Genomic DNA, 23,522 nt, shown 5'->3' on the forward strand with positions numbered 1-23,522 from the left:
ATCCTCACTGAGCACCAGAGCTGTGTAAGCTTCCTCAATCACTGCTTCGGAGTCAGGAGAAAGAACAGCACAACTACTTCCAGAATAAGAAAAAGGATGAAGCAAAGGATGTCCTTTGCAGATGACAGCATGCCTCGCACAGGTTTTGGCACCAGGATCTCTCTGGGAGCTCCTGCTTGAAATCAGCACCATGCAGGACTCGTCCTTCACCAAAACTGCACTGGGGTGGAAAGGCCAGCACTGCAGGAATCCAGGGCTGGATTCCTGCTGCCAGGCTCCCCAGAGCTCCCTTCTCTCTGGGAACAGAGTGCAGAGAGACCCAGCACAGCCCCATCCCAGTGGGAAAGGGTACGGGGTGACCAAGGAGGAAAGCTGTGTCCCACCAGCAGAAAGCACGCACTGAACATCCTAAATTCCCAAAACCAGGGGGGGTTATTGCCTGGCGTGTCAGTGCAGCACGGACAGGGCTCTCTGCTGGGACAGGGACAAGGGAAGATGCTGACCCAGCCACTCAGCCAGGCCCAAAGCCAGGACTGCCCACCCTCCTCCTGCTCCCAGTGCTCCTGGCAGAGACCATGGGAGCAACAAACAGAGCCCAAATGTCCCAAATCCCAACTGGGAATGCTGCCTGCTGTTTAAGAAGAGCTGGAGGAAGCAAGCAAGCAGTGCCCTGGTGGCTGCTGTGCTCATCTCCTGCTCAGCCCCAGCAGAGCAGCTCTGCCATGGCAGAGCCTCATCCCTCCAAACCATGCAAAGCTCGGCTCCTTGGGACCAGCTTGGCACTGCCAAAGGTGAAGGAAGCACTCAGGTTTTATCCTGCACGTCCTGGCAGAACCTGATGGCTTCAGCTGATCTGGGCTGACCGGTTCCTGTCACGACTCGTCCCTCACAGCTCCTGACACGGCTCTCCCCCAGGGAGGAGCACACAACTCCAGGGCCACACGGCTGGGTGTTGCTTCTTTAATGAACAGGGGACAGAACCCATCCATGAGGGGTGGAAATCCCAGGAGAAGACACCCTCGGGGCTCAGGGGGTGAGCCCCCACCCTGGGAAGGGACAGAAAAGGGATGGATCAGCAAATGTTCTGGAGAGGAAAAGCCAGAGCTACCCAAAGCCAGGCAGCTCAGCGTGGAAAGCTGATACCATCAGCTCCGAGTGTGGCCTCCAACTGAAATGAAGGCTTTGCCTCCTTTCCACAGAGTGCATGGTGGAGAGAGGCATGTGAATCACCACATCTGAGGTTATCAGGAGCAAAATCCAGAGTTTGAAACGTGCCAGTCAGCAGCAGCTTTCAATCTGCATCCCAAAACTATGAGAGAAGCAACCACAGGGATATGGGAAGGAATTTTTATATTAAAACCTGTGGATCAGGACCCTGCCTGGGACTGCAGAACAAGTGATCCCAGCAGTGATGTATCCATCTGTCTGTCAGTGGGATGCAAGGCTGGGGAGCACAGCTGAGAGATGGAACCAGGAGTGACACGGGAAAAAATGGGAATTAATTTCTGCCTGCTGTTCTTGATCACTCCCTGCAAGAAGATGACCCATTTTCCAGAGGAGGAAAGGCAGAAGACACCTTTCCAGGAAACTGCTAGTGGAGCTGAAGATGACAAAAACTGGCACAGGAATTATGATCTGCATAAGAAACTTTGCACAGAGGTTGTGCTGAGGAGAGAATTACCTCACTCAAGTCTTTTCATGTTTTTAGTGCAGACACATAAAAATGAAATGTGCTGGTGACTTGTGCTGAGGACACAAAGCTGGGAAAAGTCGGAGCACAGAACAGACCTTTTGTCTCATTGATCCCAGAGGGCCATCAGCTCCCTGTGTGTGACAGAAATGCCAAGAAAAGCAAATGTAAATCAAAGGATGCACCAAGCAGGACTTGCCCAGCAGAAACAGCAGTGCCTGATGCTGCAGAAGACACTGACCTCATCTGGAACGTGCAATCCTCACCGTGGCCAAGGTTAACACAGACCAGACACCTTCAGAAAAGTGAGGCTTCACTCCGAGAGGAGCTCAGAACACCAAAGCTGCTGTCAAGTGGAACACGGGCAGAGAGGCAGCTGAGCAGCCCCAGAGCATCCAGCTGGGGCTTCAGGGGCTGAGCACTGCCCTGGAGCCCTGACCAGCCTCGGGAGACCCAGGGATCACACAGAGGGACAGAGCTCGTCCTTCCCAACCTCAAGCTGCTCATGAGCAATGGGAAAAAAACAACACAAATCCTCCTCAGTTTGGCAGCACCACAGCTGGTTCAGGTCCTCCTCTGGCTTTGCAATCTGTGGTCAATCAGAGGGGAATGTTGCTGCTGGCAGGAGGGAGCTGCCTGTGAGTGGTGCCAGGTGACCAGCTGCAGGGCTTGTACCTGTGAGCTCCCCACATCCTGCACAGCACGCTGCCAAACCAGCTTCAGCCGAGCCCTCCCCTGAGAATGACTCAAAAAGCAGTGCCAGAGAAGGAGCAGGGAGAGATGCTCCAAACCCCAGTGGGAATATTTCAGCACCAAACCCTAGTGGGAATGTTTCAGCACCAGGCTCTCACTCCTTTCCGTGCACTTACTGCTGGCTACAGCCACAGAAACAAAACACTGAGCTCAAGTATGAAGAAGTGGGAATTTTTTTCAGGCATTCTGAAATATGCGTCAGGAACGCAAACTCCTGGTAAAACAACAGCTATGCCTCCTCCAAATGCCAGGTTGGTGAGGTATCAGCAAAACAAAAGGCAGTAAATCTACCCAGCACTGCAATGAGTGGCCATGGCACAGGTTGGACCCCACGACCTTAGAGGTCTTCTCCAACCTGTGATTGATACTTCCAGCAGCAGCAGCAAGTGCCATTCCATCATTTCAGTGCTTCACTTTTCCAAAATAACCCTGCAAGGAAAAAAACAGTTTCCTCTTTACATTTAAAGAGCAGAAGATGATTTTAGTGGCTGCCAAAGCCACTGGTGTTTTCTGTGGCACCATTCCCAGCCAAATGAAAGCAAACCCTGCAGCAGATGCACACTCTGTCTATCTGTGCACACACTGACCAGAGTCACCTTGCCTGTGCTACCAGGGAATTACTCACCCACCTGAGCTCACAACAGCTCCTCAATTCACCTGAATGGCTCCTGTCCCCCCACAGAGCCACCTCCAAGCTGCAGGGACATCCAGCCTTTCCCAGTAACTTCCCAGCACTGTTTTTGTCTGCATGCACACAGCCATAACTGCGTTACTGCTTAAAGCAACTTTTACTCAAAAGGGTGTTAAAAATAACATCAGGGACCAGGAATTTCCTCTTGAAAGACACTTTTCCACCCTCCTGAGCCAAGGCCACCAGGAGAGGTGACTCTCCCGTGCCTTCCACTCCACCAGCAGCCACAGCCACGTCTCCACACTGATCCTACAGACCCAGGCAGAAGCAGTAACTATTTTTGCAGGGAGTGGATGCACCTCAAACACTGCTGCCATTTTCAAGGGAAGCCCTTCAAAGAGGGGACAAAAGAAAGACGCAAAGGACACATTTACAGCAGAGCTAAACAAAGATTCCGTGGCTCTGCACCAGCCCTTGCATCTCTTTTTGGGAGGCAATAACCTTTGTGCCAGTGCAGGGGGTTTTCCCTTGAACTTTTCTGCTCTCTGCTGCAGAGTCTGCCCTACAGGTGCCCTGGAGACCTCTGGATGTTCTGTCATCAAAGAGCCTTGGTCTGAAAAGATCTCCTTGTCACACATCACTCGTGGGCTGTACATCCTTTCAAGTCACCCATGAGCAATATCAAAATATTTCAAATGCAATTCCCTTCCTTACTTGTTTTCTTAGGTTTTTTCCACCACTTTTTAGAGCTGACATACCTACATGAAAAGAGGGGGAAGAGGTTAAAAACCCCATATTTTGTACTTTATTTTTTACAGTTTTTAATCATCTCCTACAAAACCTTTTTCAAGACGTTATTCCCTGTACATAAAGGAGCAAGGAGAGCTCTGTGCACTGCAGGAATCAAAGCACAGCCTCCACACTGGGCCCAGATCTACATCACAAATATTTGCCAGCACAGCTGTATCCGCTGCTGCGCTGGGACACGACCTCTGACTGAGCCTGCAGAGGCCACTGCAACACGGTCACAGCAGCAACATGATGATGTGACTCACAGGAACACATCTCTAAGCCCCAAAGGAAGCCCAGCTGGGGATAAGCTCCTGCAGCAGCAGCAGCACAGCTTCGCTGGCGTGACGCAGCAACACAAACGCTCCCGGCGGAGTTCTCCCGAGGGCTCCCCGTCTGCAGGGCTGCAGCAGGGATGGGCAGAGGGCAAGGAGAAGTGTCTCCCCGGCTGCAGAGTGCTGACTGCAGCCTTTCCTTGCCCGGGGAGCTGCCAAGCCCCTGCGCATGGGGCAGCTGGGAACAAGCCGCCGCAGGAGCGGCTTCCGCCCGCGCAGAGCGGCTCCCCAGCACCCTGCCGCCAGCCAGGCTGAGAGAGGGCAAAACTCCCTCCCTGGGCTCTGCATGGGGCCCCCGGAGGAGCCACGAGGTTTAGAGAGAGGCACATGGAAGTAAAAAGCTCCGGCCAGCTTCCGACGTCGCAGCGGGAATCTCGCCTTGCCTCGCGCACTGAACGGTCACAGCGAGGAGGAAAAGGCCAAAGGGAGCAAAGAACAGGGGGAAATCTCAGAGAAATAAGGTGTTATTTCTCTATTTTCCACAAACCATTTCTTCAGAGGTCCATTTTAGGACCTTTTCTTTGACTCACAGCTGCTCTTTCACAGCTTTCCTAAAACCCTCTGATTTTACAGATTCCCACACCATCTCCCAGCACCACCCCAGGTCACAATCCCCATCTCATTTTCCCATTAAAACAAGTTTTCCACAAACCATTTCTTCAGAGGTCCATTTTAGGACCTTTTCTTTGACTCACAGCCACCCTCAGCTGTGAACCTTTCACAGCTTTCCTAAAACCCTCAGATTTTATAGATTCCCACACCATCTCCCAGCACCAGCCCAGGTCACAATCCCCATCTGATTTTCCCATTAAAACAAAAAAGTGCCCTTCAAAAGAAGTGCACAATAAGCCCTGAAAACATCCTTGTTAACAACGTACGTATAATTTTTTTAAATACCTGAAATCCTCCCAGCAAAGCACCCAAAAAGCAATCAGATACTCTTCTCCCTCTGCAAAAAGTGTTCCTGGCTCCGAACTGCAGGGAGCCAAAGGAAGGCAGCACAGGCTGGAGAAATCCGTCCCTCCTGGTGCCATCTGTAAGGCTGCAATTAGCTACCAGTATTTCTGTAACCCTATATAGTGCTGCGAACAGAAAATCCATTAACTGGGACATTTTTGTGGGATTTCTGTTGGTTTGATTGGTCCAGAAGCTTATATTTATAAAAGATACAAAAACCTGATGGGCTTCCTTTGTTCAGTGTTTCAGAAAGATCCACCAACTTTCAGGGTTCAATTCCACTATAATTATTAGAATAGTAATTATGTAAACAGGCAGTAAAGTCCTTTTTAAGACAATGAAAACACTTGCAGTGTAACTTCATGTTCAGAAGCAGAGCGCAGCTCCTCCGAGCACCACCCGAAATCCCACGGCACCAATTAATATCGGGATATTGTTCAGCCTGACCATTTACCAGCACAACAGGTCACGAGGGAGGAGTAATTCAAACCAGCCGTGGAATGGCTTTGAAATGAGACAAATAAACTGCTACAGGGATGGCTGGAATTGTGGCTTGAGGCCCATTTCCAGCACCCCCACCCCCTCTGCTTTACCTGAGGAGCCAGGATGACCTCACTGGGCAGCAGGATGGGGGAGAAGGGAGCACAGAGCTCACTCCCTGGATGGGTGGTGGATGGGAAAGGGACAACAGCAAGCACCACGGTGAGGAGGGCACAGGGATGTGGGTGTCACGGGGAAGAGGAGAGCCCCCCGACCACCTCAGCCCTCCCCATGTGCCACCAGCCCCCTCGGGACAGGGCTGTGAGCACGAGGAGCCAGGCACTGAGGGCTGGCACGTCCTCCCTACGCCCAGCTGTGGGAAAGGAGAGCAGCACTCCATTATCGCTCCTCACACAGGCTCTAACATGCCTCAACTTATTCTCTGCCTCTGAAAAAAAACCCAAACAAGCCATGAAAAGGAATGTATAATCACCTGGCAGGCCACCTCTCTGCTCCAGCTTGCAGGCTCTGCCCCACCACGTTCTTTTCCCAGCCCAATGTGACTTGTGAAATTTTTTACACAGTGGGCACCTCCAGCTTTACAAGGGAAACAACTTCCCAGCCCACTGACAGAACAGGCTGACAGCTCCTGACATGGAGGAAGCATGTCCTGATGGGATCTGGACACGGACGTGAAATTAGAAAGAATGAGTGTTTGTTTCTGCAGGAGATGCAGCAAACTCTGGAAAAAAAACCAGCCCATGAGGCAGCCAAGATCTGCAGGATGGGAATCACAGAACCATGGAATGGTTTGGGTTGGAAGGACCTTAAAGCTCACCCAGAGCCACCCCCTAACAGGGACAATGACACTTTCCACTGTCCCAAGTGGCTCCATGCCCTGTGCAGCCTGGCCTTGGGCACTCCCAGGGATCCAGGGAAGGCAAAGGGATTGCAGCTACCCCTCTCAGCAAACAAAAGGCTGGAGAACTCTGGGAAGGTTCAGTGTCTCTGCTCCCAGGGCTCAGCAGGGTTAATAACCTGCTCCTCTCACAGCCCCCATGTAAACACACAATTTTGGGGCACAGGGCTGGCGCTCTGAGCTCATGCTCCATAGTTCCATTTTAGCTTTTCTCCTTCAGGCCTGACTTCCAACTGCCTTCTGAAAAGGAAACAAGTCCTGGACTTGTTTGAACAAGTGGGCAACACCTGCTCCAAGCTTTTGGCTTTACTGCATTGTCTGGGGTTTGAGGTTTGTTCTTTAAAGCCCAACCTAACTGGCTTAGGAGAAAAAAAAGAAAAGCCCATAACCAGTTTCAGGAATAACAGAGAAAAAGACTTCATTCATTCCAATCCTTTGTTTTCAGGAAACTTACCCTGACATTTCTTTGCCAACACATGAGGAAAACTGCAGAAAATGCAAACACGGGCAGGATGGTGCTTCAAAGGGAGAAGGAACAGCCCTGCCTTGGCTCCAGTTTCTCCTGACCCAGCCTCTCTTCTGGGATATTTCTGTATCAGAGAGCCCGTTCTACTGGAATCTTAACAAGCAGGGAAGAGCAGGGCAGCATCCTGCCTGCCAAGTGCAATTTGTTCATGCAAGACTTCCAGAATCCATCTTTCCTCTGCCCCAGAAACACTCTGAGCACTCAGAAGGAAGAGGCTGAAGTGTGGTGATGGGAGAGCTGGGCACAGCCGAGTGCTGCTGGAGTGGGAAGTGCTCCCAGCAGAGCCCAGGGAAGGCTCCATCCCAGCTCTGATGTCACTGCAGTGCTGCCCTGGAGTGCTTTTCCCAGAGAACTTCCAGGTGGGGATTCATGGAGACAGCAGGACAGCTCCCAGTCCAGCCTGCCAGCCGGTGACTTCATCCTAAACTGAATTAGGAACTGGGAATCCCACTGGAACACTGCTTGGAGGTTTTCTCTGCTTAAACACCATACACCCACGTCAAACAGACAAGAATTATTTATCTGTCGGGGCTGATTTTGCCCAATTAATTCATTAAGGAGTTGGGGGGAATATTCTGGAGAATGCCACATGCTGTGAGCAGATAAATAACATGTCCCACTGTCGATGTTTCCTAACTTAGCCTGTATTTAAGGCAAGCGATAAATAACAGCACTGAACACAGTTCTTAACACCAACATAAAATTTTAAAAAACCAAACACTGTCTAATTTTGTTGATTCCTTTGCTGTGCCACTTGTAACTGGTTGATAAATTCCCACAGAAAGGATATCATTCATAAGGACCTTACAAGCCTCTGCTGGGACAATTTTTAGGGATGTACTCAGCAAAAGATGATGCACAACAGGTTATATGCACCACAACGGGTTGGGATTTGCACACAAAGAAGAATTAATCAAAATAAATCCCATTTACTATCATGACAGCCAACTATAAATTTTAATTTAGCTGAAGGGAAACCAAATATTGACATCCTGGACTAGACTGGCCATGAAGTTTGACTGATGTCACACAAAGCTAATCTGATGCTTAAACAACAACAATTAATAAGCCGTTAGTACCACCAGCCTTAAAATGTGAAAATTCTACCAATATTTTCCCAATCCATTCAGGTGAAAAAATACATCGACACAAGAGCCATCCAGCTTTTTCAAAATTACAGTGCATTTCATGAAAGAAACCAGGAGCAATGCTACCTGCCAAGTCAGTAAACAAAATTAGAACTAGAAGAGTAATAAATTCCATTTTTAATCAGGGAAAATGCCAGAAATAATTAAAAACTAATACCCCTTGTGGAAGCCCAGCTGAAATATTTGCTGATTTAGAATTAAAATGGTCGTGCACTGGGCTAACAAAGAGTTATATTTAGAATATTTTCAACATTAAAAGCAGCACAGCCGACGTGCATCCACCTCCCTGATTGCAGAGGGAGCCACAGAACAGAGTTATCTGCACAGGGCTGGGGGAAGCCGAGGCACAAATGGTCACTTAGCCCAAATTCTCAATTTCTCAGCTCAGTTTCTGCAAGAAACCCTGACAACCCAGCCCAGGCACGAAAGCCTCCCGCTCTCGGGGATCAAGCTGCTCACATCCATCTCCACGTAATCCTCTGAGCACTATTACAGTGCCACAGTGGAAATTAAAGACCAGCTCTCCAGTGCAGCTATTGAGATAATGACACCAGGCCGGGCAGGAACCAGGCAGCTCCATCCCTCCCGATTCCCAGGGAGCAGCTCGTGCCAACAGGTGGCATTTCAGAGGAACACCACTCTGTGCTGCTGGATAAACCCGGCCTCACACAAAGCTGGGCCTGGGGAAGCCCCTTCTGTGCCGTTATTCCCATGGAATAACCCGCAGTGCTCGCACAGGGCGGGTTCATCCCCTCTGTGTTTCCCTACCACCGCTCATTTTCACCTTCTCAACGTTCCCAGAGAACACACGGCCCAGATGTGGGGATGTTCATCACAGAAGGACGGGGTATTTAATGCTCATGGCTCCTTTTTCCTCCCCATGTTTTTAAATTCTAGAGATTCTGTTCAACTGCAAGGCAAGGATTTCAGCGTGCAGCACCCCAGCTGCCTGACAGCTTTAGTGGGTTAACCAAAGCTGTGTCTGACAAAAAAGGTGCTACATTAGGGCTCTGCTCTTCAACCCAGCTCCAGGGATTCACAGGCAAGAGCTTGAAATCTCCCTGAGTCCCAAAGCCCCTTTCACAGCCTGAGAAGTTCCTCTCCTGTACCACTGAAAGAAAGCCAGAATAAATCACAGAATCACAGAATGCTTTGGGAATCATCCCTCCATCCAGGTGAGGTGCCATGCAGGGGACGTGGTGGTGACAAACATCTCCTCAGACAGCAGGGGCTGTGCTCAGCACGGTGCCACTTCATCAGAAAATGCCACAGTCACATTTCCTGGAAAATCGCCTCACCCAGGAGTCTTCTCCTGGGAAGCTGAGAAGCCTCAGAGAAAAAGGAAAACAACAATTAGCTGATTATAGTATCATAAAATAATAAATTAGCCTTCTGAGAACATGGAGTCAGATTCATCATTCCTTCCTTCGTCTGAGAACCCCGCAAATACAATAAGAAAAGTGAAAAATTTCACTCTAAACTCAAGTGAAAGGAGTCACATGCACCTCCAGAATTTGGCTGCTACACAGACCCGTGGGACCCACTCAATTACTCTGGGATAATGTTGCCATAAATTGTAGGTCAGGCATAGTGGAATACAAATCCCTGGCCTCTGGCATTCCTCTACTAGGTTTAAAAAGAGAGGTTGGACAACGATAATCCTGTTATTGCTCTGTCAATTTCACTAGCAGAGACTCTAAATGTGAAGTTTGGTCCAGCTTGAGCAATAAAATCAGATTTTCATTTCCAGGCTCCCAAGAGCTCCGGCTGGGAGCTCCAGCAGTTTGAGAACTGGGGGCTTTTGGAAGTGGGGAGCTGGGGGAGAGCCTGGGGAGGCTTCCCCAGAAAGGGATGGAGTTCCTGAGAGCGTTGTGCTCCGGAGCGCGCGGCGACACGTGGCGCTGCCGTCTGCCACGAGGAGCAGGAGCTGCCAGGGAGGCGTGAAGTCTGTCCCTTCTGTCCCCAGCTCCCAGCTACGTGGGGACGTGACTCACATCCCGCTGCAGGCTGAGCCAGGCAAGACATTTCGTTGCCATTTAGACAATGAATCAGGAGCTCTGAGAGCAGCACAACCCCAACGAGGTTTTGTCTTCCTGTGTTCGAATGCAGATCTTATTTTTGAGAAGAATTTGATGAAAGGGTAATTTTATATACCTGATGAAAAGGTTTGGTCCTCGATTCCTTCTCAGCAGTATTACATGCTTCCATAACCTCGAACCACAGACCCACAGAATATCCTGAACTGGAAGGAACCCACAAGGATTGAGTCCAACTGCTGACCCTGCACAGGACACCCCAACAATCCCATCGCATTCCTGAGAAACACCTGGATGTGTTTCACTTTTTCCATGAATAATCAAGGCCCAAAGCAGATTACAGAAAAGTCAGCGGAAGCAACAGGTAGGCAGAGGTTTTGAAAAACTGCTGCTGCTCCCTTAAGTGACTCATTTTGGGGTTCAACGAGCAAAAAGTGCATTAAAATTTCAAAGGGTTCCTGTACAAAAATAGCTCTGCACAGCTGGAGTGGCTTCAAGTGAGATGCACATTCTGATGAGCAGGTTCAAGATTGCTCTGAAAGAGCTAAATATCTGCAATCTTGTGTGAATGCCAGGTGAGCTGTGCTCCTCCTAAAGCTGCTGAGGGAGCATGGGCTGGGCAGTTATTTCAAACACAGAGTGATCAAATCAAACCTGGGATAAGCACGGCACAGCCTGAGCAGGTTCTGGGGACCAGCAGGATAAGCCCCTCAATCTGGGAAACCCTGGAGCTGGGACTAGGACCCCATCCCAGTGCAAGGGAGAACGTGCTCCCAGGGATGGCGGGTCTGTGTCCCAGAAATGAGGCTGGCTGGACCCCAAATTGACTCCAAAGGCAATCCCGCAGACTTCCTGCTCCCCTTGTAGACAACAGCTCCCAGCAAAATGCACTGACCTCAGAGCAGGCTCAGGCTGGACATCTGAAGGAATTTCCCCATGGAAAGGGTGATTAAGCATTGGCAGGGGCTGCCCAGGGAGGTCGGGGATTCCCATCCCTGGAGGTGTCCAGGGAAAGGCTGGATGTGGCACTCAGTGCTCTGGATTGGTGACAAGGGGCACAGTTTTAACCTGATGATCTCTGAGTTCCTTTCCAGCCTCAGTGATTCTGGGATTCTGTGATTCTGAGCCTGAGGAAAGCCCCTGTGGGATACCATGGCAATTCCTGCCCCTCTTATGAGCAGGGAGTCAGCTTCACCTCCAGCCAGAAGCACCCTCAGGAAAAGCCTGGAATCCCAGACTGCTCGTGCTGTCCCCACAGCCCTGCACAGTTTGGTCTGCAGGGGTTATTTCTCCTCTCAATAGATTGATTAGCAATTCTGCCTGCCTAACCATGTGCTGTCCAGGAGCTGTGGGTCTCACTGGGTTCCTGCAAAGATTTGAGGCTTTTCTGCCCTGCACATTTGTCCTCAGCACCAAACCAACATTTGCTGCAGCACTTCTCCTCGAGGCTCTGCGTTGCTGATTTCTGCAGAAAGAGCACATTCCACAGCCACGCTTCCTATGGTTTGCAAGATGGATCTGTGCCTTACAGCAGGGCTGTGCTGTCTGCAGCAGTCCTCCTTGTGGGACACCTCCTCAGGAGCTGCTCAGGGGCCCGGCTGGATCCATCCTGCAGCTGTACCCCAGAGCTCCTGCACGGGCTGAAACCAGAGCTCCACAGTCACGTGAGGATATGTGAGCCTGGGTCCAGGGGCTCACACAAAGCTGGAGCTGTTTTTCCTGTCATCACAGACCTGGGACTGGCAATTATTTCGTTTCCATCTCTCTGGTGCTGACGGGGCAATCGCTGTCCTGCCTCAGGCAGCAGAACAGCCCCAGCTCCCATTTCCTGTGGCACCCAACAGAATCATGGAACCATGGAATATCCTGGGCTGGAAGGGACTCAGGGATCACCCAGTCCCACTCCTGGCCCTGCACAGACACCCAGCAATCCCACTCTGACCCTGAGAGCCTTGTCCAAAGGCTCCTGGAGCTCTGTGGGGCCGTGCCCATTCCCTGGGCAGCCTGGGCAGTGCCCAGCACCTCTGGGGGAAGAACCTTTCCCTAAATCCAACCCAAACCTACCCTGGCACAGATCCACTGTTCCCTGGGTCCTGTCCCTGTCCCAGAGAGCAGAGATCAGTGCTACCCAACAGCGGAGCCAGGCTTTTGGCAGGCACTAAGTGGGTCAGCCTCCTGTTCTCCAGCAGAACTCAATGCATGCCTGATGAGATCCCAGTCCCTGCAGAGACTCAGAGAGCCCAGGCCCTCTGCCTGACCTCCATCCTGCCCAAATCTTTACCCTGCTCAGTGCCAGCCTCTCTGAGCTCCCGACCCAAACCTCTGCCTGGAAATGGGTTCCCAAGGAGGACAGCTGTAGGGTGCTGGCAAACACGAGGTTTTTCTCTTAGCTGTGAAGCCCCATGAGGCTGCCAGCACACCTTCCCTGCAATGCCTCTATTTCCAAACAATCCAGCCCCTTCTCCCAAAGATGCAGCCCGAGCCCTGCAGGTGGATCTACCCTCCAAGCCACGCTGCCAAAAAAGCCTTGGTTTCTCTCTCTCTCCTTGCCAGAAGCACAAACCAAGGGCGCTGTGATTTTCTCATGGCCCCAGACAGCCACTGCCTGTTCCCTGCATTGCTTCACCTCGTTTGGAAATACAGACTCAGCTCCTGGAGCACCTGCATGGCTGTGAAACCCTGCCCTTGTCTTGCCTCAGCCCTGCTGCACCAGGGCTGGAGGGCACATTTCAGCCAAGAGCCAGTGGGAATGGACCAGGGGCTCCCAGGGATATTCCCAATAGCTTCTCACTCTTCATGGCGCTCTGGACATCTGTATGAATTCCCCAACTCCAGGTGGCTTTAAAAAAGTGGCTGCATCTTGCTCCTCCTCAAAAATCCCTTATTCCTTTTAATTTCCCTTTTACAAAACTCTCCATAAACTCCAAACTTAAAGGTACACTCAGGTAAGCACGTCAGGCATAAAGACCTGTTTGAAGCAGTAAACAGGAGCTGAAATGTCATGGATTCATTCAGGTGCCTCCAGGAATGACAGCTCGAAGGAACACATCACACAGCATGACTTTCCAAATTTTTAAAAACCAGGCTGGTAAATTACAGTGATTTATCACTCCACAACAAAGTACACACACACACAAAAGCACTTCCCAGAAAAAGATTACCAAGCAATCATCCAGATGTTACTAAAGCATTAAGATTAATTTGGAAAAAAAAATCAGCAAGGAACTGACTCCCACAGGCTTTTTGTTGTCATAAATTTTATCCTGCAACTTCCAAGAGAACAGAGTTCTGGACTGTGCCTCAAGTCTCCCTGGCTGTGTGAGTTTCTGCTGCCCACCTCACAGCTCTTACAGCAGCACCCTCTAACTCACCATGGGGGACCAGGGAGTCAACAAAAACACAACTTTCCTCCCACTTCAGAGGAAAAAAAACAACACCACAAGATTCTCATTGTCGCAAAGGAAGAAAGAAAAGGCTCCTTTGTTAGTGCTAAAACAGCCCATCAGTCATTTTTCACCAGAACAACCTTTGGCATGTGTTACACATCACCTGCAGCCAGAGGATGCCTGACAAGGGCCCTCAGCCACTGCTGAAATTCCTGCCCAGACATCACACACCCCTGGGAAACTGCAGCACCCCAGCTCCTGCCCAGGGGGATCCCCTCACCAGGAGAGGGGGAAACCACTGGCAAAGGGAAGGAGCAGCTGGGGAAAGCTGGCAGGACCAGGCACAACCTCTGGGCTGGGTCTCCCAGGCTCCTGAGCCAGCTGAGTGCCCATCCCTGGAGGTGCCCACGGGACACCTGGACCTGGCAGTGCTCTGGGCTGGTGACAAGGTGGGCAGCAGGACCAGCTGGGACTGCTTGATCCCGGAGATGTTTTCCCAGCTAAAAGATTCTGTGAGGTGGCTGCACCCAGCAGCTTCCCAGCTCCTTTCCCAGCTCCATTCCCAGCAGATTCCCAGCTCCCCTGCCGGGGTGGCCTTGCGCAATGGGAGCCTTTGTCTCCATCTCAGTGTCTGAGGGCCTGGGGCACACTCTGAACACACCTTCCCCACCCAGGCTAATGCAAACGAGCAGCAGAGCAATCCCCGGCTGGGAAGCAGGCGCAGGAGGCTCTTTGTTCTCCCTGTCGGAGGAACTGGACTGGGAGCACTGTGTGCTCACCTGGGAGAGCAGGACAGCAGGGCTGCTGGGTGTTACAGCAATACACGAAGCCAAGCTGCTGTGAGGGTGTTTCTGCAGTGTGAGGTGTGCAGGGAGATCCTGGCATCCCCCAGAAACAGGGGAAGAAGGTATTCATGCAAAACCTACATACTTCCCTTCTTCTGCCCAACTTCTGCTATCTCAGAGACCCAAAAACCACTTTCTGGCTTTGGACAAAAAGCTACAGGAGAGGTCTGGCAGCTTCCCCAGCTCCTGCAGCTCTGCCCTACACTGCCCAACTTCAGGGAGCTTCATCTCTGGAGGGGGACAACAGCTCCAGCACTGGCTGAAAGGAACATTTCCCTACACACACAGGAAAAACACCTCCTGCATAAAGACTCTGCTATTCCAGAGCTGGTTCTGCACATATTACCCAGTATCACATCCCCTCAACAAGTGACTCATTCTACTGCACCTCACAGAGAAACTGAGCCCGTCGCTTCCACACTGTTAGGAAGGGAAAATACAAACAGAAATGCAGAGCAGCTTTCAGAAGAAAACACCTGTTTCTGCCTCTTCAGAAATAAACACAACTGCTCCCAAGCCCGTGGCTGCCCACTGGCACCCCTCCTGCCCTGACACCCACAGAAGAGCACACCCATTGCGACTTCCACATTCCTGTGTCCCCACGGCACATTTTTGGGCAATGTCCCTGCCTGCAGATACTCGTGCCCTTCCAGCAGGATGTACGTGTGCAGGGTGATTTGTGGTCAGCCCGATGAGCCTCCAGAGCTGCTGCTCACTCCCTGTAACTCAGGGGCAGCTCTGGCAGTGCGAGGTGACGCAGTTCAGCCCGCACCAGTCTTGCTCAAGTGGCACCACGGCACATTTTCCGTGCTCCTCCTAACAACAGGCTCCTGCAGCCCAGAGAATGCCTGGCCACTTGCTAAACTCTGTAACATCACCAGGAGTCTCCTAACTACCCCTAGAACCATGGAATCACACAGTTGTTACAGCTGGAAAAGACCTCTGAGACCGTGGAGTGCCACCATGGGACATCTGTCTAGACACTACTACAAAGTGCCGGAGTTGAACCAGTGCTGCTTTCCCCATCTCCAGCCTGCCAGAGCTCACTGCTGGGCAGAGCAAAGGCAGAAAGCAGAGTGGGAACTGCTGTGGGTGCTGGAAGCAGGGAGATTCCTGAGGCAAAGCAGGAGCAGAGCCCCTTCCCAGGAGCAGAGCTCTCCTGGGCTCAGCCTGCAGGTCCTGCCTGATGGGCACCCCTTCCCCTGCCCAGATCATTCCCCTGCTTGGCTTTGCGAGGGCTTTTCGAGCTGCCTGAGAACATCACATCCCAGCTCTCAGGCAAAGCCTAATTGGAAGCCTCAAGAAGCAATTACACTAAAAGCACTCTGCAGTGAATCAAGCACCTGTCTGGCAGCCGCGGGGCCGGCTCACGGGGCTGTGCCTCTGGGACACGGCACGCAGAAAGCCTCCACACGTGGAACAACACCACAGCTTCCTGCCCCTGCAAGGAAGGAGGGGCTGGCAGCTCTCACCAACATCCCCTTCCTCGAGCCCTCTGCCTGCATCCCACTGGGAACACAAACACGCAGCCGGGAGCGGGGCTGCTGAACCAGGGAAAAGGATGCTCGTGTCTGCTTCCAGCTCGCTTAGCATTTGAGATGTCACAACCAATAAAAACTCCACTCTGGTTCTAGAAACCCCTCTTTTGTGACCTGTGCCTTGTGAGGCACGATGAAAACATGAACATCTACGTGGTAACTTCTCCTTTTGCCCCCTGCTTGTGGCACAGCCGGGCTAATCCCATTCCCACTGCTCTGCGTTCTGACCTCCTTAAACAACCCCATGCGAGGATGTTAAAACACTCTCATCTATAAATAATGCATTCCCCTCATCCAGCAATGGATTACTGGGCCATAAAACTCCCTGCAATGCTCTGCACAGTCGCCAGTTTAACAAAATAATACCCAGGAAGACACATCAGTAGAGTCTCACCCTCCTCCTTGATGAATTCAATGCCACTGTTACTTTTGCACTGGATTTTTCTTTACAGTTAATTATTTAGAAGCTATTTTATTCCAGCAGCTTTTTCTGCCCCCCATAAAAGAGCCTTTAATTTTTTGAGCTAATAACCCTCACAGCTGGGAGAAGACCAGCACTGGGGCACTCATCAGAGCCAAAGGGGAGCAGTGAGGTCACAGTTCAGACCCAAGCCAAGCTGCTGGGAGCTCCCACTGCTGCCACCTCATCCTCCTGCCCCAGCTTTGGGCAGAAGGATTCCCAGGCATTCCCCGGAGCAGTCCAGGTCACTGATCCTGCAGGGAAGTAGCTGTTTTCCTGGGGGTTCCTTTCCAAACAGCCATCACCTATGAGTCAAGCCACAGTGTGTAACTTCATTAGAGACAAACGAGCCTGCTCCAGACACTGCTGCCTAATAGACTCAGTGCCACTGCAAAATCAATGCTTCTTCTCAACACCAATTCCAGCAGGAGTCCTACCACTGATTTCCCAGAGCAAAAGCATTAAGCTCAAGCAAATGCTTAAATGATGCAAATTTGTGGTTTGGCAGAATTTTTTCTGTCAGGCATTTTGGAAAAATAAAGCCTTTCTGCCTCAAAACAAGTCAGAAACCAGACAGGCACCCTTTAAAGAGCAAGTTCCCCAGGAAGCACAACCAGGCCTGCCACGTTTGGGCACCTGATCCCTCAGCCCCACGTGCTGTGCTGAGCACAGCAATTTTCCACACCTTTTCCATGATGCACAGATCACTTTAAACTCTGAAAGGACGGGGGAAAGCAGGCGAGCCAGTGGCACCCACCAAACCTGCTCGCTTCGTTCCACAGCGCCCATCACGTGTGGAAATGTAAATCCCTCCTGCAATATTAAAACACCTTCCAAGGAGCCAACAGCCAGCTCAGCAACGGGGCTCTGGTACGTGAAACAAAACTCTGAAAGCGCATTTCCAACAGCCCCAGAGTGACTTAACCCCCAGAAAAAGGTATGCATTAGCCTTTGCCTCTGCCCCGGAGGATTACTCACAGCTGATGGGCTCTGAGTCAGGGCTGAACCCTGCCCGTGGGAAGGCAAGCCCGTGGCCCTGGGGAAGCAGGAGCCATCCCTGACATTGTCCCAGCAGCCCTGGGGACAGCAGCTCGGGCTGGGGAGCCGGGACGGGGCAGGAGCAGGGCCAGGAGACAGCGCTGCTGCTGCTGCTCCGTGCTCAGCCCCGATGCTTAGTCACAGTAATTGCAGAGCCAGGGCTCTGTGCTCACATTTCCTGTCACCGACCCAAGAATTAGGCAATTTAGATTCAGAGATAGCGCCCGGGATATTAAATAACTTGATAAGCCATCGCTGGAGGAACCGGGAGGAAAATGAGCAGCTCCACAGGGACGAGGTTCCCCCAGTCCCGGCTGCGCGGTGTTCCCAAATCTTTGGGAAGTGTGAGCCCCCCCAAAAGGCAGCATTCCCCCCTCGGGGAGCAGCACTGCCCTGCACAGACACCCAACAGAGCTGCAGTCAAGTTGAAACCTTTCACGGGGCTCATTTTCAACAATTAAAGAGCATGGCAACCTGCAATTATGGAAAATAAAGCCAGACAGCTGGAGAAGGGAACATCTCCAGTCAGTAACACGATACCACATTTTCTCTCTTAGGGAATTCAGCTATGAACTCCCCAGCTCCCATTCAATCAGCTCCAGCCCTCCGAGCAGCACAAAAACTGGAGAAGCAAACAGTACCTGACAACCCCACGACACACAACTCGCAGAAAGCAACACTTCTATCCACAAAACATGGGAATGGGGAGGGGAGAGCCCTCCCGGACACACAGCTCAGGCAGCCCGGCTGTGCTGTACACCAAACGCATCCCCAGCAGTCTGAATCTCACCGCTCATCATCAGCAGCACGAACATCTTCTCCTTCCGTGCTTCCCGAGCCCCGGCCGCCGCTAGCAGAAAGGAGGAAGCGCCTGCATTTCGTTCCCTGCCGCTCCGGAGTGGGTGTAACTGGCGAAGTTTCACGCCGAGATGAGATGGGTCAGTTGGGTGTGTTTGAAGGTTTGGGGTTTTGCCATCCCTCCCCTCCTCCCTCCCTCCGTCTCTTCCTCCCTCCCTCTCCTGATTAATTCCTCCCGTCGCAGGCTTCAGACGAGCTGCCACTCAGCCCCGCTGGCTCCTGAAACGTGAATTCCCAGGACATCCCTCCGGGGTGGCTTTAACTCACCGACAGCCGCCAGGAGCTGTATCCCAGGAGCAGGAGAGGCGGCTGGCTCCCGATTCCGGGCGCACAGCTCCCACTCCTCGGGATTCTGCGGTGCTCGCAGGCACCGGCTCAGCAGCACGGCAGAACATAAAACATTCCGACCAGCCCGTGCCTTGTGCCTCTGCCCTCCCGGGTGTCCCTGCTCCCGGTGGGATGGGGCTTCTGGAGGGGACTCGTTAAGAACACGCCCGCAGCTGCTCCCAGTCAGCTGCACACAGGTGCAGAAGGGTTCCCAGGATCGGGAACTGCAGGGAATTAGAAATTACAGCGATCTGCTTCTACTTAATTCCCACTTCCACATATATGTCCCTGGATTAAGATTTGAGCAGCAGCATCCTCCAGGCCAGGGCTGGCTAATGGTTGCTATAAATAAGAAATACCAACACAAAACCCAACCCATCTGTGTTTATCCCCCAACTTGGCTCTGCACCACGTATATGGGACAAGAAAAACAGGTATGAAACTGCTCTGAAAAAGAGGCAGACAACACAGTAAATATTCTTTACAAGCAGAAATCAAATTAATTAACAAATTAACAGCTACAACTCTGCCTGATGCTTCACACATACCGACTATTGAGCAATGCCCCTGCCTTTGCAGTCCCACCCTCTGCAACCAAGCAGCGACCACAAGCTGGGAACAGGACAGAACCACGAGGAAAATAATAAAACAAAAAGGCAAAAGGTACGTGCAGGAGCCTGGCTGTGACCCAGGGCTGGACACGCTGCTGTGGCACCACATGGATTTAACAGCTGGAGTGAGGCTGTGGGGCTCCACAGCCTGGGGCTGCGGAGCAAGGGAGGAGATGATTCTATTTTGGGAGAGGGACAAGATATCAGAGAAGCAATTTGACATGGCACAGCCATCCTTACAGCCCCCGTGACCAGGAACAGGAGTGAGCAGTGAGGCTGAGCCCACTTCAAACAGCACCTTGGCTTTAACTTCTCATCTCAGATGTTTCCGACAGGTCCACCCACGCCCAGCACGAGGTCCCCCGTGACCACAAGCACGCCCCAGAAGCACCAGAGCTCCACCTGGACAGCAGCAAAGGCTGAAGGAGGGATGGGATCAGACCTGGGGAGCACTGGAAAATGCTGAGCACTATGGTGAATTTAAACCCCGAATGAGCAAACCGGCAGCTCCCATTGCAGGACAAACACAGGGAGAGCAGCTCCCGGCGCTGGGAACTCGCAAACCCCGAGCGGACGAGCAGGTTTGGCGAGCCACCAGTGACTCAGAGGGCGACAGGGCTGCTGTGCCTGCCCGCGGCTCCACGCGGGATCAGCCGCCTCCGGCCCGCCGGAGCAGGGCACAGCTCCCACACCGCCCAGGGATGGCTGCCGCCGGAGCGGGATCACTCCTGTTGGAGTGGGATCCCTCCCAGCGGAACAGGATCACTGCCATCACAATAGGATTGCTCCCATTGGAATGGGATCGCTGCTGTCGGAGCAGGATTGCTCCCATTGGAATGACATCATTCCCACTGGAGTGGGATTGCTCCTGTCAGAATGGGATCGTTCCCACTGGAGTGGGATTGCTGCCGTCAGAACGGGATCACTGCCATTGGAATGGGATCACTCCCATCGGAACGGGATCATTGCCATTGGAATGGGATCACTCCCATCGGAACGGGATTGCTCCTGTTGCAATAGGATCACTGCCATCGGAATGGGATCACTCCCACTGGAGTGGGATTGCTCCAGTCGCAATAGGATCGCTGCCATAGGAATGGGATCGTTCCCATCACAATAGGATCACTGGCATCAGAGTGGGATTGCTCCAGTCGGAAGGGGATCACTGCTGTCAGAGTGGGATTGCTCCCATTGGAATGGGATCGCTCCCGTTGGAGCAGGATCGCTGCCGTTGGAGCGGCCTTGGCTTGCACCCACCCACGGTGTGCACATGCCAGCTCCCATGACGCTGCAGAGCAGGGACAGCTCTTCCTGCCACAGAGCAGCAGTCACTGTCTGCATGAACTCACACTCGGGGGCAAAAGGCAGCACCAGCCTCCTGCTGCCAGCGCCATCTGCACCCTGCCACAGCAGCATTGGGGGACATCTCTTCCTGCTAGCCAGGCAAACCCTGGGCATGGCCACAACTCCAGGAAAGCATGAGCTGCTCTAAGAGCAGCTTGCAGAAAGCTTCAGACATTGGTGTAACCACTGGCGGGTTGTAAATCACAGAACCATTTTGTTGGAAAACACCTCCAAGGCCATGGAGTCCAGCCTGTGCCTGATGCCTACCTTGTGACCAGCCCAGAGCACTGAGTGCCACATCCAGGAATTCCTTGGGCACCTGCAGGGATGGGCACTCCAAACCTCCTTGGGCAGTCCCTGACAATGCTTGACCACGTGTTCCATGGAGAAATTCCCCCTGGTGTCCAGCCTGAGGTCGTTCCCTCTCCTCCTGTCCCTGTTCCCTGAGAGCAGAGCCTGGCCCCCCCGGCTGTCCCCTCTTGTGCAGAGCCACAAGGTTCAGTGCAGATCTGCAAAAGAAAAGCAGCGACTTCCCCCTCCATCATGACCCAGAGCAGTGGAGCAAAAACCAGCAAGCCATAAACATCAATCCTAACATGGAGAGAGACCCATGGAGGGACTCCTGAGTTGTGTAGGATCCAAGAGAAACGAGATGCTGGGTGAGCAGGGAAGGGGTGGAGGAGCCTGAGCAGGAGCCCCGGCGGGCAGTGCCAGGCTCTCCGCTGGGGAGAGCAGGCACTTCCAGGCCTGGCCCTGGCTCCCGGCCCTGCTGACGCACTGGGATACACCCTTTTGATGTGGGCTTCCTCCGAGCTTGTGTAAACAGCCGTGCTCCCTGTGCCAGCCAGGAACTACCAAAACCTGTTGGGAGACAGCCCGGAACGGCACGGAGACAGCCCGGCCAGCTCCGAGGGGGATGGCTGCAGGGAACGGCTCCTCCAGCAGCTTCCATGGGCTCTGCCCTGGAGCAGGGCACAAAATGACCCTTCCCTCCTCAGCTGAGTAATGACAGCACTGGGGAAAGCCTCTTCTCCTTCCATCCTCCTGGCAGGATGAATCCCACCAGTCTGGAGCCGATTTAGGTCAGGACTCAATGGGGGATGCAGCTCCTCCTGAGGGGCAGCTCTGATCTCTGCTCCCTATGACAGGGACAGGACACAGGGAATGGCTGGAGCTGTGTCAGGGGATATCAGGAAACGGTTCTTCCACTGCCCAGGCTCCCAGGGAATGGACATGACCCCACAGAGCTCCAGGAGTCTTTGGACACTGCTCTAGGAATGTTCAGGGTGGGATTGTTGGGGTGAATGTGCAGGGACAGGAGTGGGACTGGATGATCCTGGTAAGTCCCTTCCAACTCAAGACATTCCGTGATGCTGTGAAGTTTCCAGGGAGCCCCCAGGCTCCCCCAAACATTGAGCTGAGACATGGAGATCCCACCATGTCTCCCAGAGGAGAAAGGTCCCCCAACACAGCACTCCTCTGTGGTGAAAGGAAGGGAGACACAATCCAGGTCTGTATCCTGCACAAAGGTGTTTTTATCAACCCTAATTAACATCCTGGGCCTCTCACACCCTGGCACACCTGCTAATTAGCACACATGAGTTAATATCATTTTAACAATGGATTAGCACTCGGGGCAGAAGAAGGGGAGTCACTTCAGCCCAGGGAGTCACCCTGAGCACAGCAGGAAGGTGAGATACGAGGAGCATCTGCTGTGCTCACAGTATCTCCTTAACTAAGGCTTACTTTACAAAGCCAAGGTGCTTCAAAAATTCATGATTGTATCTGTCTTATTTTTCACCTGCACACACAGGTGCCCTTGGAGGAGCGTTCTGTCTCCACCACCCAGACAGCTGGAGCCACTCGGGTCCTTCTGCAAGTCACGGTGGAGTTCCTGAGGTGATCATCACCCTCTCTGATCAAGCACCTTTCAGGACATGACCTGGGGCCTGCCAGCCACTAATCATCCCTCAGGAACACCCCCTGGGAACACCAAGGAGCTGATGTCCAGGCCACTTTTGGTGCCTCTCCAAACATCCCACAAGCACAGATGACACCGGGCACACATCACTGGGACATTGGTGCCCTTTTCCAGGGAATCCTGGAGAAACTGCAGCCCTACACACATAATCTGGCCTTCAAAGCTCCCTGTGGATGATGTGGCCAGACTTTCACCCTGGAATCCCACTCTGTGTGGCCTCACACACCTGGCAGGAGCAAAGGGCTGTCTCTGTAGCAGGGGACAGTTTGACTCGAGCCATCTCATATTCAGTCATAAACTGAAGAAGAAAGTTGACTTAGCTTGCATTGTTTTCTCTTGAAACCTCAGCTTTCAATCTGGATATCTGTGAAGCAGCACCTCACAAGAGGGCACTGATGGAAAACCATCACACCACCACCAGAATTGTTTCTACCCCCTCCAATTGATGTTTAACACTGCCTGCCTTCACTTTGTCCAATAAAAACCTGCAAACCAACCCCTGGCAATTACAGAACATTAATGCCATGAAAAATTATACTGGGTTGAATGCATCCACACTCCCTGCTATCAGAAAGATTTTCTCAGCCTCATGTTTCTATTTGGGATTAGGAAGGGAGCTGTGAAAGGCAAGTATTGTTCAGTCACAAATGGTTCCCTTTCAGCCTCTACAGAAGTCAGGTAATGAATTACAGGAGGGTTTTTTCCCTTTGGAGAGGTCAGCAGATATATCAGCTCCTGGGAAAGCTGATCCCTCTTGTTTGGCTACAAGGGGAGCTGAAAAAGGCTCCTAATGAGCTCCAGGGAGTGGATGGTGGCAGCGAGCCAGCACCTTTGCCTGTGAAACCAAGACAAGTGACAAGAGGCAGGAGC

The 23,522-nt window shown here is 52.3% G+C and overlaps 1 protein-coding gene across 8 annotated transcripts in view; it reads right to left on the bottom strand.

Annotated features, from left to right (window-relative positions):
* The window catches only part of TIAM1 (TIAM Rac1 associated GEF 1), a 150,959-nt gene that overhangs the window by 81,721 nt on the left and 45,716 nt on the right, over positions 1 to 23,522 (bottom strand). For 2 of the 8 annotated variants that reach the window (XM_039697031.1, XM_039697024.1), the window contains exons 1-2: positions 18,657 to 18,809; positions 18,322 to 18,439 (exon numbers count right to left, since the gene is read on the bottom strand). The exons of 3 other annotated variants lie outside the window; for them this stretch is intronic. In XM_039697031.1, coding sequence (XP_039552965.1) covers positions 18,322 to 18,346 — 25 coding nt within the window. In that variant the 5' untranslated portion in view covers positions 18,347 to 18,439; positions 18,657 to 18,809. Of the gene's footprint in view, positions 1 to 18,321; positions 18,498 to 18,656; positions 18,810 to 23,522 lie in introns of those variants that run through there. 3 more of the 8 variants (XM_039697025.1, XM_039697026.1, XM_039697028.1) reach the window with 3 other exon arrangements.

The sequence above is a fragment of the Passer montanus genome, unplaced genomic scaffold (assembly GCF_014805655.1).
Source record: "Passer montanus isolate IOZ18808 unplaced genomic scaffold, ASM1480565v1 scaffold116, whole genome shotgun sequence".
NCBI classification, from domain to species: domain Eukaryota; kingdom Metazoa; phylum Chordata; class Aves; order Passeriformes; family Passeridae; genus Passer; species Passer montanus.